The sequence below is a fragment of the Littorina saxatilis genome, linkage group LG10, assembly GCF_037325665.1.
Source record: "Littorina saxatilis isolate snail1 linkage group LG10, US_GU_Lsax_2.0, whole genome shotgun sequence".
Classification (NCBI taxonomy): Eukaryota; Metazoa; Mollusca; class Gastropoda; order Littorinimorpha; family Littorinidae; genus Littorina; species Littorina saxatilis.
This window is the reverse complement of record NC_090254.1, coordinates 5,256,600-5,275,633: the sequence shown is the minus strand read 5'-3', so window position 1 is coordinate 5,275,633 and position 19,034 is coordinate 5,256,600. Positions and strand designations below refer to the sequence as shown.

Here is a 19,034-nt window from a genome sequence, read left to right as displayed (position 1 = left end):
ACCACGCATTCACAATACACATACTTGGACAGATGCACACAGCAGTGCTTACTTCTTTTCATTTTCTTTACTGAAGAATTACCATTATCACGTCTTCAAAGCGCTCCTTGCAGCAATCAACTACAGCTGTAGCACGTTAAAGACCTCAGTCATTCTGCCATATATAAGTGCAGATGGCTGATTACACCTATACACGCACACACCTGGGTAGCGTCACTGTTGCTGCTAGCTTTCCACTGGGAGGAAGCGACCCCAATTTCCCAGCAATGGGATAATGAAGTAATAATAATAATAATAATAAAGTGTATTTATGACAAATACAATAACACAACATACAGTCGGTCTCTTTGGTAAAACTGGGAAAAGCAGCTTCGACATTTAAACACTGCAACATACAGTCGGTCTCTTTGGTAAAACTGGGAAAAGCAGCTTCGACATTTAAACACTGCTACTAAAAAATCCTCAAACAATGCATACTGCTTTACAATATGCATTTATGTATAAATATAGTTAAAAAACATCGAGTTAATAGGAATTAGAAAAGGTTCTTAATGAAAATGAAAAAAAAAAAGCTAAACCTCCACAGCGTCTTACAGAGTCCCATCATGATACATGTACATTAATTCAAGCGGAGGTGTAGGGGCAGGTGGCATGGCCTGTCTGCTCTGGGTGTTCACCAGCGATCAGCAGTGAACGAAGACCTGGAGAGAAAAACACCATCATAATCATGTGCATATACAGTGGAACCAACATTTTAAGATTCCCCAAAAATCCTAGAAAATCAGTCTTAAAAAGGAGGTAGTCTTAAATGGTGGTCAATTTACTGAGGTTAGAAACAGAAAATCTGAGGAAGCATGTCGGTGGACGTTTCCTTGCGAACGGCTGAGCGGTTTGAGTGCAAACAAAAATCATAACTGGAACCTGTGGCAGTTGTAGATTAGCTCCCTTTCAAGTGACCGTTATCGGTAAATGGCCTATCCTTGATTGATATGAAAGGAGAGGAGAACTTTAGCTGAATAAAAGATGGAAGCAGACCACATGCTGGTGTCTGAGTGAAGTCTGTCTTTAACAGAACCCCTCTACACACACTCAAAACTTGATTTGGAGGGTTTTATGAACAGAAAAGATTTTATAAACAGAAAATCCTTAAAAATCCAGGTGTTAAAAAGGAGGGAGTCTTAAATTGGGGGTCTAAAAGGGGGTTCCACTGTCTACATACCTGTCACAGCAGTCTGGAAGCCGGGGGTGTTCCACTGTCTACATACCTGCCACAGCAGTCTGGAAGCCGGAATTGTAGTCACAAGCCACCTCGTTCATGACGTAGTTACTACGTTCATCCTTGTACATGTCCCCCTTGTCTGGACCCCCCACCAGGGCTCCGTAGAGAATGTGCACGTTGGGCTCGTTGCTGCTCATGATCTGTGGGCCGCAAGGAGCTGGGGGGTTGGGACACGACCTGAAACAAAGAAGATGAAGTTCCGTGTAACACCCCTTTTAAGACCACCTAAAATCGGATAAGTTCACAGGGAGCTGGTGTACCATGTAACACCCTTGTTTTAAAACCACCAAAAACTGAGAACATCGGGTCTAAAAAAGGAGGGGGTCATACAATGGAGATAAACTTACCAAGGCTGTTATAACATCAGTCTGAGAAAGGAAGGGGTCATACAATGGAGATAAACTTACCGAGGCTGTTAGAACATCATTCTGAGAAAGGAAGGGGTCATACAATGGAGATAAACTTACCGAGGCTGTTAGAACATCATTCTGAGAAAGGAAGGGGTCATACAATGGAGATAAACTTACCGAGGCTGTTAGAACATCAGTCTGAGAAAGGAGGGGTTAGAACATCAGTCTGAGAAAGGAGGGGGTCATACAACGGAGATAAACTTACCGAGGCTGTTAGAACATCAGTCTGAGAAAGGAGGGGTTAGAACATCAGTCTGAGAAAGGAGGGGGTCATACAATGGAGATAAACTTACCGAGGCTGTTAGAACATCAGTCTGAGAAAGGAGGGGGTCATACAATGGAGATAAACTTACCGAGGCTGTTAGAACATCAGTCTGAGAAAGGAGGGGGTCATACAATGGAGATAATCTTACCGAGGCTGTTAGAACATCAGTCTGAGAAAGGAGGGGGTCATACAACGGAGATAAACTTACCGAGGCTGTTAGAACATGTCTGAGAAAGGAGGGGGTCATACAATGGAGATAAACTTACCGAGGCTGTTAGAACATCAGTCTGAGAAAGGAGGGGGTCATACAATGGAGATAAACTTACCGAGGCTATTAGAACATCAGTCTGAGAAAGGAGGGTCTTATATAAAAGGTGAGATATGTCTTAAATTGGGGGAACTCTAAAAGCGGGGGGGGGGGGGGGGGGGGGGCTAGGGGTCCTCTGTATGTTTATTCTTTAAGGCACCCAGGCTTTTTCCAAAGAAAGGTCAGTGACCGTACATTCATGTTGTGTTGAAATATCAAACAAGTGGACCTAAAAGGGGGTACTGGTACCGTACACAGCCTACGATCAGTGCGGGTATGTTCAGGCCGTCTTAAATCATTGCTAGGTTCATCTCACCTTTCCCCTCAATCACTTCAATATCCTTTACTGCCCAATGCTAAACAATGTTGGCTTCCATTCTAGCTGCTTAACGTATTGTATTAAGGCAGAATAAGTCTAATTCGAGCCAACGTGGGTTCATATCCCGGAGATGTTTTCCCTAGTATGAATGAATAAATAAATAACATTATCAGTCTGAATGTCTCGAAAGGCTGAATCATATCAGATCTCGGCTTACGCCTCGATCTGATATGATTTCAGCTTTCTCGACATTCAGACTGATAAATGTTGATATCACAGTCAAATCTAACGATAACTAATAATAGTGTCTTACGCCCCGCGGTGATGAGCCATATGAGGGAAGCTGTCACCGAATCCCACGACGTAGCTGAAGCCTGTGTCCCCGAGAGCGTAGTGGATCTGACACATGGCCCAGTGACGGTACTCCTCGGTGTGGATGCCTTCCTTGGCCGCCAGGAGAGCCATCATCGCCATGTTGGCTGCAAAAGTCATTTAAAAACGTCAACAAATGAATACAAATTAATTTTGTCAACAAATGAAGACAAAATCAAACCCCTTTCGAGATGTTGGGATAGGTGTCAAGCTTGTATTGGATAATTGATAGTAGTGGTAGTAGTAGTAGTAGCAGTAGTGGTGGAAGTAGTAGTAGTTGTAGTAGTGGTAGAAGTAGTAGTAGTAGTAGTAGTAGTAGTAGTAGTAGTAGTAGTAGTAGTAGAGCCAGAACTAGTAGTAGTAGTAAGGTTGTAGCAGTAGTAGTAGTAATAGAAGTCGTATTAAGAAGTACATACGTGTTTGTTTCGTTAGTTTAGAATTGAATGATATTTTGTGTAAATTTGGCATGATATTTCTCATTGTAATGATTGACGGGCGCAGTGGCGTGGTGGTAAGACGTCGGCCTCCTAATCGGGGGGTTATGGGGGTTGCGCAACCCCACCGCCCCCCCATCCCTAGCCTAAACATGTACCTCACTTATTTAAAACATTTTTTATTATTGTTTATTTTATGCCGTTTCATGCAAGGAGCGACCATTTTCCTATCTCAGAATATGACCTACCCATCAGCTTCAGGGGGCTTCGCCCCCTGACCCCCACAAGGGGTTCTGCCCCTTTACCCCGTCAGGGGGAACAACCCCCTGGACCACCACTGGCAACCCCCACCCCCTCTCCTCTTAGCATAGTCCGGCCCTGTTAAGTGTATGTATCTGCATTCGTGTTTATTATTGGATAATGTTGTTGCTGTGTGGTTTCTTAGTCCCCGCTGGGGCCAAAACCGTATTAAAACTTGTGTGAAAACTACCAACAACACAATAACAGCCCCTCACAAGAATAACGCAGCGGCGCCCACTGCAGTCTCCAGGCAAGCCCCTTGGGCGTGTAAGTGATGGAGCCACCGGGGAACCAGTCGGTGAACGTTCCAATCACGGCCTGCTTGTACACATCCTCGCCTGTAGCCTCGAACAGCAGCAGCTGAAACACCAGGAATGATATGACACGCTTGTCATACAGTGGAACCTCCCTTTTAAGACTCCCTCCTTTTGAGACCTTGTTTTCTCTGACTTTCTGTTCATAACTCCTGTAAAATGACCCCCATTTTAAAACTCCCTCTTTTTAACGACCCGATTTTCTCAGTTTTGTTGAGATCTTAAAAGGGGCGTTCCACTGTATTGTATATATTGCATTCAACTCGAATTGTGTCTTCCCTGCAAGCGGTTGCACATTTTGTCAGATGAGTTTTTTCCCAACAAAAAGAGGACACAGCAGTAACCAGGTTAGGTCTTTTTTTTATCAATATTTTGGCAGCGACAAACTGCCTTCTTTCAGATGGTATGATAAAAGCTAGACAATGACTTTCTTCATGACTGGTTAGAATTTGTCTGTATAATTAGTGTTTGTCTGTATAATTAGTGTTTGTCTGTATAATTAGTGTTTGTCTGTATAATTAGTGTTTGTCTGTATAATTAGTGTGTCTGTATAATTAGTGTTTGTCTGTATAATAAGTGTTTGTCTGTCTTTGCAATTAAAAGACCGCTGGGTCGAAAAATCTGTGAACGTGACGTATTGTGTTGTGAACGTGACGTATTGTGTTGTGAACGTGACGTATTGTGTTGTGAACGTGACGTATTGTGTTATGAACGTGACGTATTGTGTTGTGAACGTGACGTATTGTGTTGTGAACGTGACGTATTGTGTTGTTCGTAGTTAAACGTGTCAACAACATACCTTTCTTGTTGTTTGATTCTATGTTGCATTCAGATTTAACGAATCGATCGATTGACAAGGAACACAGCCCAAACCTAAGGACAAATACACCTCCGATGAAAGGATACCTCCCAACAACGGACACCTTCCAGGTTTAGATCTAAAAAGTTAGTGTGTGGTTCCTGGCTTTCGCCCCCCCCCCCCCCCCCTGTCGTCCTTTACCTGATTCGCCACTACTTTGTCGTCCCAGGACATTGCCCAGTCGGCGGCAGGATCGAACCATTTCTTGGCCTCCGTCAGGTACTTGTCGTCACCAGTCGCCTTGTACAGCCACATGGACCCCCAGCACATCTCATCCGTGTAGTTGAATGATCTGCAAGGAATAGAATGTGTTCATATGGTTCGTGTGTACACGCAAGCACAAGATCAAGTGCGCACGGAAAAGATCCTGTAACCCATGTCAGAGTTCGGCGGGTTATATAGAAACACGAAAATACCCAGCATGCTTCCCCCGGAATCGGCGTATGCTGCCTAAATTGCGGGGTAAAAACGGTCATACACGTAAAAATCCACTCGTGCAAAAACATGAGTGAACGTGGGAGTTTCAGCCCATGAATGAAGAAGAAGAAGAAGAATTTCATATATGGAACTTTTGGTTCGATGACGACATTGACCTCATGGGAGGCAGCGACTCCGAGCTTCAAGATCTGACGAACAGACTCGCTGCAAGAGCCAGTTCGTTTGGGACGGAGGTCAGCACGGAAAAGTCCAAGGTCATGGTCAACAGCACGAACACCACGGGTCCCCCCCCCCCCCCTAACATTACCATGAAGGAAGAGCCACTGGAAGAAGTGTCCAGCTTCAAGTGCCTGTGGCCTATCTTGTCGAAAGATGGCATCTACACGGCAGAAAGTAGCATATGAATCGCCACTCAATTGACTATTATATACTGTACTCACGGATAAAAAGCCTTGGCTGCTGGCACACTGTCACTGTATTTGCCCCTGTGGTCCAATGCAAACTGCCACAGGGTCTTAGCGTGCGCAAGCAGGTTGTTGGCGAAGACACTGTCTGTAATGACAGAAAACACAGTTGAGCTTCTCTTGTAAGACCCCCGATTAATGACCCCCAAGCCCCCTTTAAGAGACCCCCAAGCCCCCTTTAAGAGACCCCCAAGCCCCCTTTAAGAGACCCCCAAGCCCCCTTTAAGAGACCCCCAAGCCCCCTTTAAGACTCAGATTTTTTTTTTTTTTTTTTTGGTATTTGCCAAGCACATCATCGTGGGGCTTTTAATCCATAACATGCATCCGTCTACAATGTATCTTCATTCATCCTTCAACATGTATAATAAATATGTAAATGGCAAGTATACAAGACATACAACATTAGGACCTAACCGACAGACGGACATGTAACATACCGACAATACTGATAAAAAAAAGAGAGAGAGAGAGAGAGAGAGAGAGAGAGAGAGAGAGAGAGAGAGAGAGAGAGAGAGAGAGAGAGAGAGAGAGAGAGAGAGAGAGACTCAGATTTTCTATTTATAGTCTCTCAGTTTACCTCCATTCTAGTTCTAAGACACCCCTTTTTAAGACCTGACTTTCCTGAATTATTTGATGTCGTACAAGGTGGGCTTCATTGTACAGAAGAAGATAGAAGAAAATGGAATACACTTGTAAAAAAGAATAAAACAGTTCACAATAACCTGCAGTGCTACTGCCATCTGTACGCTTATCTGATCAAGTATATAGTTACTTGGAGTTAGTTTGAGTCTAATCCAGTTAAGTCAGCCCAGTTTACATTTATTGAATACTATACAAACCAATACAGACTAGTTCAATCCAATCAAATTCAGTCCAAACCAGTCCTTTCCAGCTGCAGGCTTCAACCATTCCAAGATCGATTGAGTTGCCGACAACAATAACGTCAATAATTGATACCCATACTTACAATCAGATTAGTGTACACGTGAGTCAGTACCACGCCTGTCATGCTTTCTCAAACAAAAAGGGTAAATAGTGTGAATAGTTGTATCCAAAAACAAGTCTCTCCGTCAACAGTACCTCGAGTAATGATGTTTGTTTGTTTGTTTGTTTGCTTAACGCCCAGCCGACCACGAAGGGCCATATCAGGGTGGAGTAATGATGTAAGTTTTCCGGAATTAATAAAGTCTGAAAATAAAATCTATTGGGTTTCGATACAAAAACGGAATACAGAGACGAGAACTGCCAGAACGGTCATACAATTAAAACATATGCAGTGCTATCATTTCCAGAATAATCTGGCCAAGAATACAGTAATTTGAGTTGGGCCCAGTCCAATCCAGTTAACTTAGTTGTAAGTTTCATACACATTCCTACGGACCTATCAGTCTGCAAGGTTTGGTATCTCGCAACGGCATCAGTTTGGTGCATCAGCTCACATGACAATTATTCCACCAATAGAGAGTCAAGTACAGTACCTGTCTCATTAAAAACCATGGCACCAGCAGCGAAAGCAGCAGCCGTCTCCATGGCGACGTCACAGCCAGGAGTGGAGGCATCAATCTTGTAGGCAGGGCGAGGCATAGTCATCTCCTCTGGCCGGCCCCAGTAAGAGTGGTCCCTGGCTCCGTCTCCGACCTGACAACATCATCATCATCGTCGTTGTCGTTATTATAGTCATCATCTTCTTCTTCTTCTTCTTCTTCTGCTTCTTTTTCGTTGTCGTCGTCGTCGTCGTCATCAGCATCATCATCATCATCATCATCATCATCATCATCATCATCATCATCATCATCATCATTAACAACTACAATAGCAGCAGCAGCAGCAGCAACAGCAACAAAAACAACATCAACAACAACAAAACAACAACAACAACAACAACACCAACACCAACAACAACAACAACAACAGCAACAACAACAACAACAGTCAGACCCTGCCACAGACAGCTGACCACAGTGGTATTCAAGCCACTGGTCCATTATTGCACTTTAAGTACAAATGGCTGTGTGCTCAAGGCAGAGAACCTTCACAGATCTGCCGTGACATGGGGAACTATTGATCTGCCGTGACATGGGGAACTATTGATCTGCCGTGACATGGGGAACTATTGATCTGCCGTGACATGGGGAACTATTGATCTGCCGTGACATGGGCAACTATTGATCTGCCGTGACATGGGGAACTATTGATCTGCCGTGACATGGGCAACTATTGATCTGCCGTGACATGGGCAACTATTGATCTGCCGTGACATGGGCAACTATTGATCTGCCGTGACATGGGCAACTATTGATCTGCCGTGACATGGGCAACTATTGATTCAATAAACAAAGGGAAGTTAGCGCTCTTAATGCATACGACATGTGTAATAGGTAAATGAGAGTTATTGGGAATCATTCTCCAGGCACCTGAGAGAATAACAATTAAGTAGATGTGCAACGCCAAGGCACTGCATACCCCAGCGAAAGACAAACCTCTCTCTCTCTCTCTCTCTCTCTCTCTCTCTCTCTCTCTCTCTCTCTCTCTCTCTCTCTCTCTCTCTCTCAAACACACACACACACACGAACACACACACACACACCCAAGTTACACACGTACACACATACACACTCACTCACACGCACTCACTCACTCTCTCACACACACTTCACTGTACACACAAAACACACCCCCATACGCACATATAGACAGACGGACATACACACCTTTACAAACAAACACACATACACACACACACGCACAAACACAAACCAACCCACCCACTCTCTCTCTCTCTCTTTCTCTCTCTCTTTATCTCTTATGCAAACAGACACACACCCACACAAACACACACACACACACACACATTGACTCACACAAATCTGATACACACAATACACACACACATACGCACATACACGGTTGGCCTAGTGGTAAGGCGTCCGCCCCGTGATCGGGAGGTCGTGGGTTAGAACCCAGGCCGGGTTTGTTTGTTACACCCCCGGTATAGGGGTGTGTATAGGATTCGGTCGATGTGTTTGTTTGTTTGTGTGTTTGTGTTCGCACATAGATCTCAAGAATGAACGGACCGATCGTCACCAAACTTGGTGAACAGGTTCTATACATTCCTGAGACGGTCCTTGCAAAAATTGGGACCAGTCAAACACACGGTTAGGGAGTTATTGGTGGATTAAGATTCTACAAGGACTTATAGAGGGACATATTAATGGTCAAAGGGAAATAACCTTCTCAGTTGGTGGCAGTGAGAATGGTAAGGACGGGGGTGGTTTTCCTACCTCGGAGGAATTTCTTGTTTGACTTTAAAATTGGCAATCTAGTGGGTGCTCCGCCTGGCGGCTGGCATTATGGGGTTAGTGCATGCTAGGACTGGTTGGTCCGGTGTCAGAATAATGTGACTGGGTGAGACATGAAGCCTGTGCTGCGACTTCTGCCTTTTGTGTGGCGCATGTTATATCTCAAAGCAGCACCGCCCTGATAATTATGGAAACAAACAAACAAATACGCACATAGACAGACGGACACACACACCTTTACAAACAAACACATATACACACTCATACACACACAAACATACACACAAACTCATTCACACACACATTCACACACACACACTCCGGTTGGTCCGGTGTCAGAATAATGTGACTGGGTGAGACATGAAGCCTGTGCTGCGACTTCTGTCTTGTGTGTGGCGCACGTCATATGTCAAAGCAGCACCGCCCTGATATGGCCCTTCGTGGTCGGCTGGGCGTTAAGCAAACAAACAAACAAACACCCACACACACACTGTACATACGCACGCACACACACACACACACACACACACACACACACACACACACACACACACACACACACATTGACTGACACAAATCTCATACACACATAACACACACTTATACGCACATAGACCGGCACGGTTGGCCTAGTGGTAAGGCGTCCGCCCCGTGATCGGGAGGTCGTGGGTTCGAACCCCGGCCGGGTCATACCTAAGACTTTAAAATTGGCAATCTAGTGGCTGCTCCGCCTGGCGTCTGGCATTATGGGGTTAGTGCTAGGACTGGTTGGTCCGGTGTCAGAATAATGTGACTGGGTGAGACATGAAGCCTGTGCTGCGACTTCTGTCTTGTGTGTGGCGCACGTTATATGTCAAAGCAGCACCGCCCTGATATGGCCCTTCGTGGTCGGCTGGGCGTTGAGCAAACAAACAAACAAATACGCACATAGACAGTCGGACACACACACCTTTACAAACAAACACATATACACACTCATACACACACAAACATACACACAAACTCATGCACACACACATTCACACACACACACACTCTCTCTCTCTCTCAAACACACACACACACACACACACACACACACCAAGTCACACACACACACACTCACTCACACGCACTCACTCACTCTCTAACAAAAAACTTCATACACACAAAACACACACCCATACGCACATATGGACAGACGGACATGCACACCTTTACAAACAAATACACATACACTTATGCCCACACACACACTTACACACACACGAGTACAGACTCATGCACGCGCGCGCACGCACACACACACACACACACACACACACACACACACACACACAAATACACACACACCACACACATACGAGTACAGACTCATGCACGCGTGCGCGCGCACACACACACACACACACACACGCACACACACACACACACAGTAACACTAACACATGTGCACAAAATGAACACAAACACACACACTGCGCGAGAGAGAAATACTACTGGGAGGCATGACGTCATGATGCATTAATTGACGTCAAAGACTTTCGACCGTGACGTATTCTTCTTACGCGAGCTTTATCCATAGACTTGGAAACTACGGAATTTCTACCCGTCCAAAGCGGCCTGGGGTGGCGTTTGCTGAAAAAATGGGGGCGCCTATTTTACCCACCGTATTTTTGTTAGTATGGTCCCCATTTTTGGTGAACTTCCATCTCCAACTGTAGCACGTAGCCGGGCACAACGAATCCTTCTTTATCATGTATTATTCGGTGTGCACATTTCTCAAATCGATTACAGTATAGCGTTCACGGGATACCTCCAGCTTCGCTGGGATCATTGAAATGAACAAGCGACTTTCATCCTCAACTTTTTTTTAAGGAGAACTATTGACTGTACCGGTCGTCATCCTGACACGCTGCAAAAATGGCAATTCGTCATTAGGCCCCCCCCAAAAAGGTCTGTTTACGGTAACATAGGGTGAAAAAATAGGGTCGGTAGGTCGGCTTTTTTTTGTTTTTGTTTTTTTCCATTTTTTTTTTCTCCTCTCTATGATGTTTCACAGTTCATTTCTTCTCATCAATCCCTGTTGTTCCCCAACATAACTATAAACAGTACTTTATGCTTACCTCCCTTCTGTCGTCTGCTGTTTGAGCGCAACCAGCTCTATTTTGGATGCGTTGTTTTTTTCAGACGATCCAAAAAAAAGATTAGGGTCGGGCCTAAAAACTAGGGTCGGTCGGGTTACCGTAAACAGACCTATTTTTTTGTTGTTGGTCTTACCTGAATGTAGAGCTCGTTCTCGGACACGTGACACTTGATGAGATACTCGAGAGGCCACCTGATGCTGTCCTTGACCCACTGCAGCTGACCCGCCGCCTCGTAAGCGTCCTTGAACTCCATCAGCCCCCACGACAGAATGACGGAGGTGTAGGCCATGGGGTAGTTGAACTTGACGTGGTCCCCGGCTGGAGAATAACATTTGTCATCATTTCCACCCGTGTTCATTCATAACCAGCTGGGGAATAAATAACACTGTTACCCATCGAGTTGGTGAATGAGTTTGAGCTTTCAGGCGAAACGTGGGTTGTCAAAGTAAAAGCCAATCAGGCTGATTGTTTGAAGTGTGGAACCATCGCGGCTTTGGATTCGTGCGTCCGAGGACAACGATTGTAAATATTACCTCTCAACGACCCAATCAATGTTGATGATTTTGGCGACGACTCATGGTCAATTTGCAACTAAGCTCTGTAGTCGCAAATTGCACAAAACTATTCTTAAACACCAGAAAGTTCTATTGTATATTAGTAATGTCATGTCCGACATCATACTTGTGATATTCCCCAACTGCCTAGAGCACGTAATACAAGCGTTCGCTTGAGTTCGTGTCTCTATTGTTTTTCGTTGTATTATTGTATCATGTTTAATTGATTAAAACCTTGTTTGAACCACGTAGTGAACCAAAGACACGCCACTATTTTGTCAAACAGGATGTTGGTTTTTGATATTTGACGAAGTGGAGGGATGGCCGTATCCCATGCAAAACCTGGCCATATCTGAAATCCTGAACCAAAGAGTTTTCACGTCAAAGATGTTTGCCTTTCAGTACTGACCGTCATACCAGCCCCCAGTGAGATCCTCCCCGTTGGCCCCCTTGTCGCCCAGGGCGGAGTCTCCTCTCCAGGGAATCCTGTTGTTGGCGGGCAGTTTGCCTGACCGCTGGGCCTCGTAGAACAGGATTGACTTCATCAGCAGCTCATCGTAGTTGTACTTGGAGCCTGCGGCTGGACAATACATTCATATAATTTGATTTAAATTCTCATCTAACGTCGTGAGTGGAGACGTTAGCGTCATGTTTGAATATACATGGGTGGGATTCTTCCGGTATATGCCGGAAATCCGGATTCATAATGTCTGTGGTGACGTTTTTTTGGTTGTTAATTATACAAATTCTTCAGCATCTGGGGAACCCAAGACCCCCCCCCCCCCCCTTAAAATTCTTCAGGATTCATGACATTTTTGAGTCCCCCCCCTGGATATATCACGTGACCAAATTGAATAATAGCATTATATGCTTACTCTTCTTTTTTCTTGTCGATCATTTGTGTGAAAATGCGCGGTACCATGGTTGTCTGGAAAGCGCCAATGACCTAATACCTCCGTCTTTAGCTCTAAACAGGTAATTTGCAATACACAAAGTATGTTTTGTGTGTGGAGGGAATAGGGCGTGGTTGTGTCCTACTGCGAAGACACTTTAAATGTGTGGATTGAGACTGAACAAATACCAAATTTAAATTTGAGAGGAGGATTGATTTCTTTTTAGCTGTATGTTTAAAGTTTTTTTGTCTAAGAGTTTTTGCGCGCGCGCACCACCCCCATATCCATCCCACCCCCACACACACACATGCACGCACATGCACAAATGCACGCACACACGCAAACGTACACAAACACACACACACAAACACACACACACACACACACACACAAACAAACACACACACACACACAATCCTACCCGCCCCCCCCCCAACCCGACCCCTCACCCCTCACTCCCCCGCTCCACCAACCCCTCCCCCAACCCCTCCACCAACCACCACCAACACCCATCACAATCCACAAACAACTGACCATTAGGGGGAGAAGTGACGGTCCAGTTCTTGTCCACCCCCAGGTTGTAGAGGACAGCGCTGGCAGTAGGTGCCCCAGTGTCCCCGTTGTAGTTGCCGAAGAAACGCATGTCGATGGTGTCTCCCGGCTTGTAGAAAGGACGGTCCTGTTTGTTCACCACGATCCAGTTCAGCCCGTCTTGAGAGTGAGCGAACGTGTCTCCGATGAAAATCTATAAAGAAACGAATTGAGAAATGGGGTAGAATCATGGAAGGTTGTTCAGCCTGGTATTCATTTGGCGAAGTCGACTGCACGAAGTCTACAAAGCTCGCTGCACGAAGCTTTGGCAATGGATTTCGGTACATTGAAATCTGGATTTTGGTACATTGAAATCTGGATTTCGGTACATTGAAATCTGGATTTCGGTACATTGAAATCTGGATTTCGGTACATTGAAATCTGGATTTCGGTACATTGAAATCTGGATTTCGGTACATTGAAATCTGGATTTCGGTACATTGAATTCTGGATTTCGGTACATTGAAATCATCTATTTTGGCAGGATTTCCCTAATTCCTCAGGATATCCATTCGGAGAATTCGACTTCGCGAAGTTGACTTTACGAAGCCCTCTGAGCGAAGTTGACTTTACGAAGCCCTCTGAGCGAAGTTGACTTTACGAAGCCCTCTGAGCGAAGTTGACTTTACGAAGCCCTCTGAGCGAAGTTGACTTTACGAAGCCCTCTGAGCGAAGTTGACTTTACGAAGCCCTCTGAGCGAAGCTTTGGCACTGAATTTTCGATAAAATACTCCGCAAAGTCTTCACGAAGTCAACTTCATGCTTACTTAGGAGCGTATGCAACCTTTTAAGTAGCAAAGGCTGACATTTGTCTGTGTTCCTCTTCCTCAAAGCGTTTCTCCTTCTTCTTCTTCTTCTTCTTCTTTCTTCCTCTGCGTATAAATCTTCAATCCGGTCAGTAGGGCGAAGTACGCAGTCCGCTGCAGCGACGTTGCTGACCCCCATAGCTTACCGTGGGCCTCCACCGGACATGACCATGGCTTGCGTCTCAGGGCGTTGAAGGAGGAGCAGGACTGCACGATATGGGTAGGGGTTTGTATGCCTGTTTTACACGGGCATTGGTCAGTGTCTGAGATTGTCAGTCTACACACGTAGGAGAGGAGCTGGCAGTTAGGGCCAACACTTGTGTCTATGTTTTTCCCTGAATAAATCAAGCGAGATGCTTACGTCCATCTTGGTGACGGGCTTGGAGAAGGTAATGTTGGCCATCCAGCCTTCGATGTTCTCCTTGACCAGAAAGTCTATCTCTCCCTCAAACCTTTGACCCCAGTCCTGCTTGACCGACAGCGTGCCCGGGTACCCGTCTCCCGTCGGCACGTCCACTGTACACAGATATGAAACACACTAAATCAATATTGTCATCATCGTCTTCGTCGTTGTCAGCACTTTTGTCGTCGTTGACGTCATCGTCGTCGTCAGCGCTTTTTCGTCATCGTCGTCGTCAGCACTTTTTCGTCGTTGTCATCTTGGCATCAGCTCAGCAGCAGCAGCAGCAGCAAAATCATTATCACAGTGCATTTATTCATGCCTGACACATGATAGTCAATGGTGGCCGTTTCGTGCGACTACCTTGACTTCACATGTGTAGAACAAAAAAAGAATTAAAATAATGTTACGTATAAATATTTACAGTAGTTTGCAGTACTTCTAGGAGATACATTTTCCGCTACCTCGCCTATAGGCAGCTCTGCGTTAATAATCCCCGTTAACTTCGAAGGGACAGCAATTACTGTTTTGTCAACAGATGATAATGACACGGTAAAAGCAAAATCGATCTGACGTTTCAGTAATGTGCTTAAAACAATCACAAATACACGAGTAAATAGAATAAACCATGCCCCTCCACCCTCCCCCAGCCAATGTACGTTATTATTATAAATATTGCTGAACAATTCGTTTCCCAGTGATGATAGTACCGAACACAACAAACCTGGTGTTTGCGTCACTGGGACTGACGTAGACAAGCCTGGTGCCTGCGTCACAGGTACTGGCGTAGACTCACCAGGAGCGTATGTAACAGTGCTGCCTTGCGTGGTAACCACCTGGGGTTCTGAAAGTCAGGCCATGAGTCTAAATTAAAATGTAGACGCTAGGTTCACATTACTATAAAGCGAAACGAGCATTCCCTCATTTTTTGTGGACTTGCCCACTACCTTACGAGTTAAGTAACTAACTATCTAAAACTCATTGATTCACTAGCTAACTAGCTAAGTAACGAACGAACGAACGAGCGAACTAACTAACTAACTAACTAACTAACTAACTAACTAACTAACTAACCAACTAACTAACTAACGAACAAACTAACGAATTAACGAACCATTTAATTAACTTACTTAGTAACTAGCTAACTGACTGACTCACTAACTAGCTTAACTGACTGACTAACACAACAACAACAACAACAACAACAACAACAACAACAACAACAACAACAACAACCAATAAGCTTATATGAGCTCACGTGTTGGTCCGACTGTGAATGTTCCGCCTCCAGAAATTTCTTCAATGGATGCTGTTATTTTGGGAATAATATCTCCAGTGCCTGTTCAAACAATATGAGACGACTTTAATCAACTGGAACTAGTTTTGTATTAGCAGAATTCAGTACGCAGACATCTCCAGAGTACAAAACAAGTCGCGTAAGGCGAAAATACAACATTTAGTCAAGTAGCTGTCGAACTCACAGAATGAAACTGAACGCAACGCAACGCAGCAAGACCGTATACTCGTAGCATCGTCACTCCACCCCCCGTGGCAAAGGCAGTGCCAGTGGAATTGACAAGAAGAGCGGGGTATTCGTTGCGATCAGAAGGATAGCACCCTTTTATGTACCTCTCTTCGTTTTAACTTTCTGAGCGTGTTTTTAATCCAAACATATCATATCTATATGTTTTTGGAATCAGGAACCGACAAGAAATAAGATGAAAGTGTTTTTAAATTGATTTCGAAAAAAACATTTTGATAATAATTTTTATATATTTAATTTTCAGAGCTTGTTTTTAATCCGAATATAACATATTTATATGTTTTTGGAATCAGCAAATGATGGAGAATAAGATGAACGTAAATTTGGATCGTTTTATAAAAAAATTTTTTTTTTACAATTTTCAGATTTTTAATGACCAAAGTCATTAATTAATTTTTAAGCCACCAAGCTTAAATGCAATACCAAAGTCCGGGCTTCGTCGAAGATTACTTGACCAAAATTTCAACCAATTTGGTTGAAAAATGAGGGCGTGACAGTGCCGCCTCAACTTTCACGAAAAGCCGGATATGACGTCATCAAAGACATTTATCAAAACAATGAAAACAACGTCTGAGGATATTATACCCAGGAACTCTCATGTCAAATTTCATAAAGATCGGTCCAGTAGTTTAGTCTGAATCGCTCTACACACACACACACACAGACAGACAGACAGACAGACACACACACACACACACACACACACACACACACGCACATACACCACGACCCTCGTCTCGATTCCCCCCTCTACGTTAAAACATTTAGTCAAAACTTGACTAAATGTAAAAAGCAAGAATTGTTTCAAAGTGCCTACACATATTTTGGATTATTAGAAAGACGCGGGTGAAATTTAAAGTTTGACATGCACGTACGTGTTCTGTTTTCTCTTTTTAATAAGCATTTTTCAGTAGTATAACGGAAAAAGAAGGCACTGTGTACATATAATGTTCCTGCTCAACCAATTAACACACCAGTCGACCAGTCAACAGTCAACTAAATCTTATAACCGATAAAAGAATTAATTGATAAAAACATGCATTTTCATAAAAAGCCACTAGTAACCGCAAAGACCTTCGTTGATTGAGACCAAAGTTGACTTCGTGAAGACTTCGGGAAGTTCTATTATGGCGGTACTTAATTGAGTCCGAAATCGACTTAGCAAAGATTTCGCGAAGTCTTTTTACCGAAAACTTAGTTTTAAAGCTTCGTGAGGCCAACTTCGCAAAGTATACATCGCTTAGTCGACTTGGCCCAGTTCAGGACAGGTTTTACCGAAAGTTCTGTGCCAAAAATTCGTGCAACGAGCTTCTGGAAGCAGAGTTCGCGAAGTCTACCTCGCCCAAATAATATTAGACTGTCAAGTAAATCATATACAAAAATCCCCGCTCTGCACAGAGAGCAAACAGAATGTTGATTTTGCGTGTGTGGATCTGGATCTGGATCTGGATCTGGATCTGGATCTGGATTCGTTACGTTGCAGGAACCACTGTTGGTCATCTTCGCAACGGATGCGGGAGAGCGCATACAATAATTTCGAATACAATAAAAGTCCTGACTTTGGTGGGACAAGCCATATATACTGTCCCGTCACATCAATGTGTGTTTGCAGTTAGTGTTGAGGGATGCATGGTCTTACCCGATATCAAATCCTCGCCACATCTGAGACGGTGCGTGAAATTGTTCACATGTAAAGCTCTGTGCATTGAAACATACGATGGGCGCAGTGGCATAGTGGTAAGACATCGGCCTCTTAATCGGAAGGTCGCGAGTTCAAATGGCGGCTGAGGGTGGATATTTTTCCGATCTCCCAGGTCGACTTATGGGCAGAGCTGCTAGTGACTTAACCCTCTTTTGTGTGTACACGCAAACACAAGACCAAGTGCGCACGGAAAAGATCATGTATTCCATGTCAGAGTTCGGTGGGTTATAAAAACACGGAAATACCCAGCATGCTTCCCCCGAAAGCGGCGTATGGCTGCCTGAATGGCGGGGTAAAAACATTCATACACGTAAAAATCCACTCGTGCAAAAACATGAGTAAACGTGGGAGTTTCAGCCCATGAACACAGAAGAAGAAGAAGAAGAAGAAGAAGAAGAAGAAGAAGAAGAAGAAGAAGAAGAAGAAGAAGAAGAAGAAGAAGAAGAGGAAGAGGAAGAGGAAGAGGAAGAGGAAGAAGAAGAGGAAGAAGAAGAAGAAGAAGAAGAAGAAGAAGAAGAAGAAGAAGAAGAAGAAGAAGAAGAAGAAGAAGAAGAAGAAGAAGAAGAAGAAGAAACATACCATGTCCAAGGAAATCCTGACACACGGTGTCGCCCACTTGCTCGACCCCGTTCCATGCCTTGTTAGTCAGAACGTATTCTGTCTTGTCCGCGCTCGTGTTGGCTATGTCCGCTGTCCAAACCTGGACACCCACATGTTAGATAGACTATAGATGTGACACCCACATGTTAGATAGACTATAGATGTGGACACCCACATGTTAGATAGACTATAGATGTGACACCCACATGTTAGATAGACTATAGATGTGGACACCCACATGTTAGATAGACTATAGATGTGGACACCCACATGTTAGATAGACTATAGATGTGACACCCACATGTTAGATAGACTATAGATGTGGACACCCACATGTTAGATAGACTATAGATGTGGACACCCACATGTTAGATAGACTATAGATGTGACACCCACATGTTAGATAGACTATAGATGTGACACCCACATGTTAGATAGACCAGGGCCGGACTAGGCTAAGAGGAGGGGGGGGGGGGGGGTTGCCAGTGGGGGTCAGGGAGCGAAGCCCCCTGAAGCTGATGGGTAGGTCATATTCTGAGATAGCAAAATGGTCGCTCCTTGCATGAAACGTCATAAAATAAACAATAATAAAAAATGTTTTAAATAAATGAGGTACATGTTTAGGCTAGGGGGGGGGGGGGGGTGCGCAACCCCCATAACCCCCCCGGTACTCCGGCCCTGTAGACTATAGATGTGGACACCCACATGTTCAATAGATTATAGTTGCGTTTCTGGCGCAGTTTGGCCCGTTCTGGTGCC

The 19,034-nt window shown here is 44.4% G+C and overlaps 1 protein-coding gene across 2 annotated transcripts in view; it reads right to left on the bottom strand.

Annotated features, from left to right (window-relative positions):
• Positions 1 to 52: 52 nt before the first annotated feature.
• Positions 53 to 19,034, bottom strand: part of LOC138977999 (uncharacterized) — a 22,685-nt gene continuing 3,703 nt past the window's right edge. For both annotated transcript variants that reach the window (XM_070350608.1, XM_070350609.1), the window contains exons 3-16: positions 18,255 to 18,375; positions 15,689 to 15,769; positions 15,155 to 15,274; positions 14,392 to 14,546; positions 13,168 to 13,378; positions 12,150 to 12,320; positions 11,320 to 11,504; positions 7,240 to 7,399; positions 5,738 to 5,849; positions 5,001 to 5,151; positions 3,902 to 4,046; positions 2,894 to 3,059; positions 1,266 to 1,456; positions 53 to 701 (exon numbers count right to left, since the gene is read on the bottom strand). In XM_070350608.1, coding sequence (XP_070206709.1) covers positions 625 to 701; positions 1,266 to 1,456; positions 2,894 to 3,059; positions 3,902 to 4,046; positions 5,001 to 5,151; positions 5,738 to 5,849; positions 7,240 to 7,399; positions 11,320 to 11,504; positions 12,150 to 12,320; positions 13,168 to 13,378; positions 14,392 to 14,546; positions 15,155 to 15,274; positions 15,689 to 15,769; positions 18,255 to 18,375 — 2,046 coding nt within the window. In that variant the 3' untranslated portion in view covers positions 53 to 624. The remainder of the gene's footprint in view (positions 702 to 1,265; positions 1,457 to 2,893; positions 3,060 to 3,901; positions 4,047 to 5,000; positions 5,152 to 5,737; positions 5,850 to 7,239; positions 7,400 to 11,319; positions 11,505 to 12,149; positions 12,321 to 13,167; positions 13,379 to 14,391; positions 14,547 to 15,154; positions 15,275 to 15,688; positions 15,770 to 18,254; positions 18,376 to 19,034) is intronic.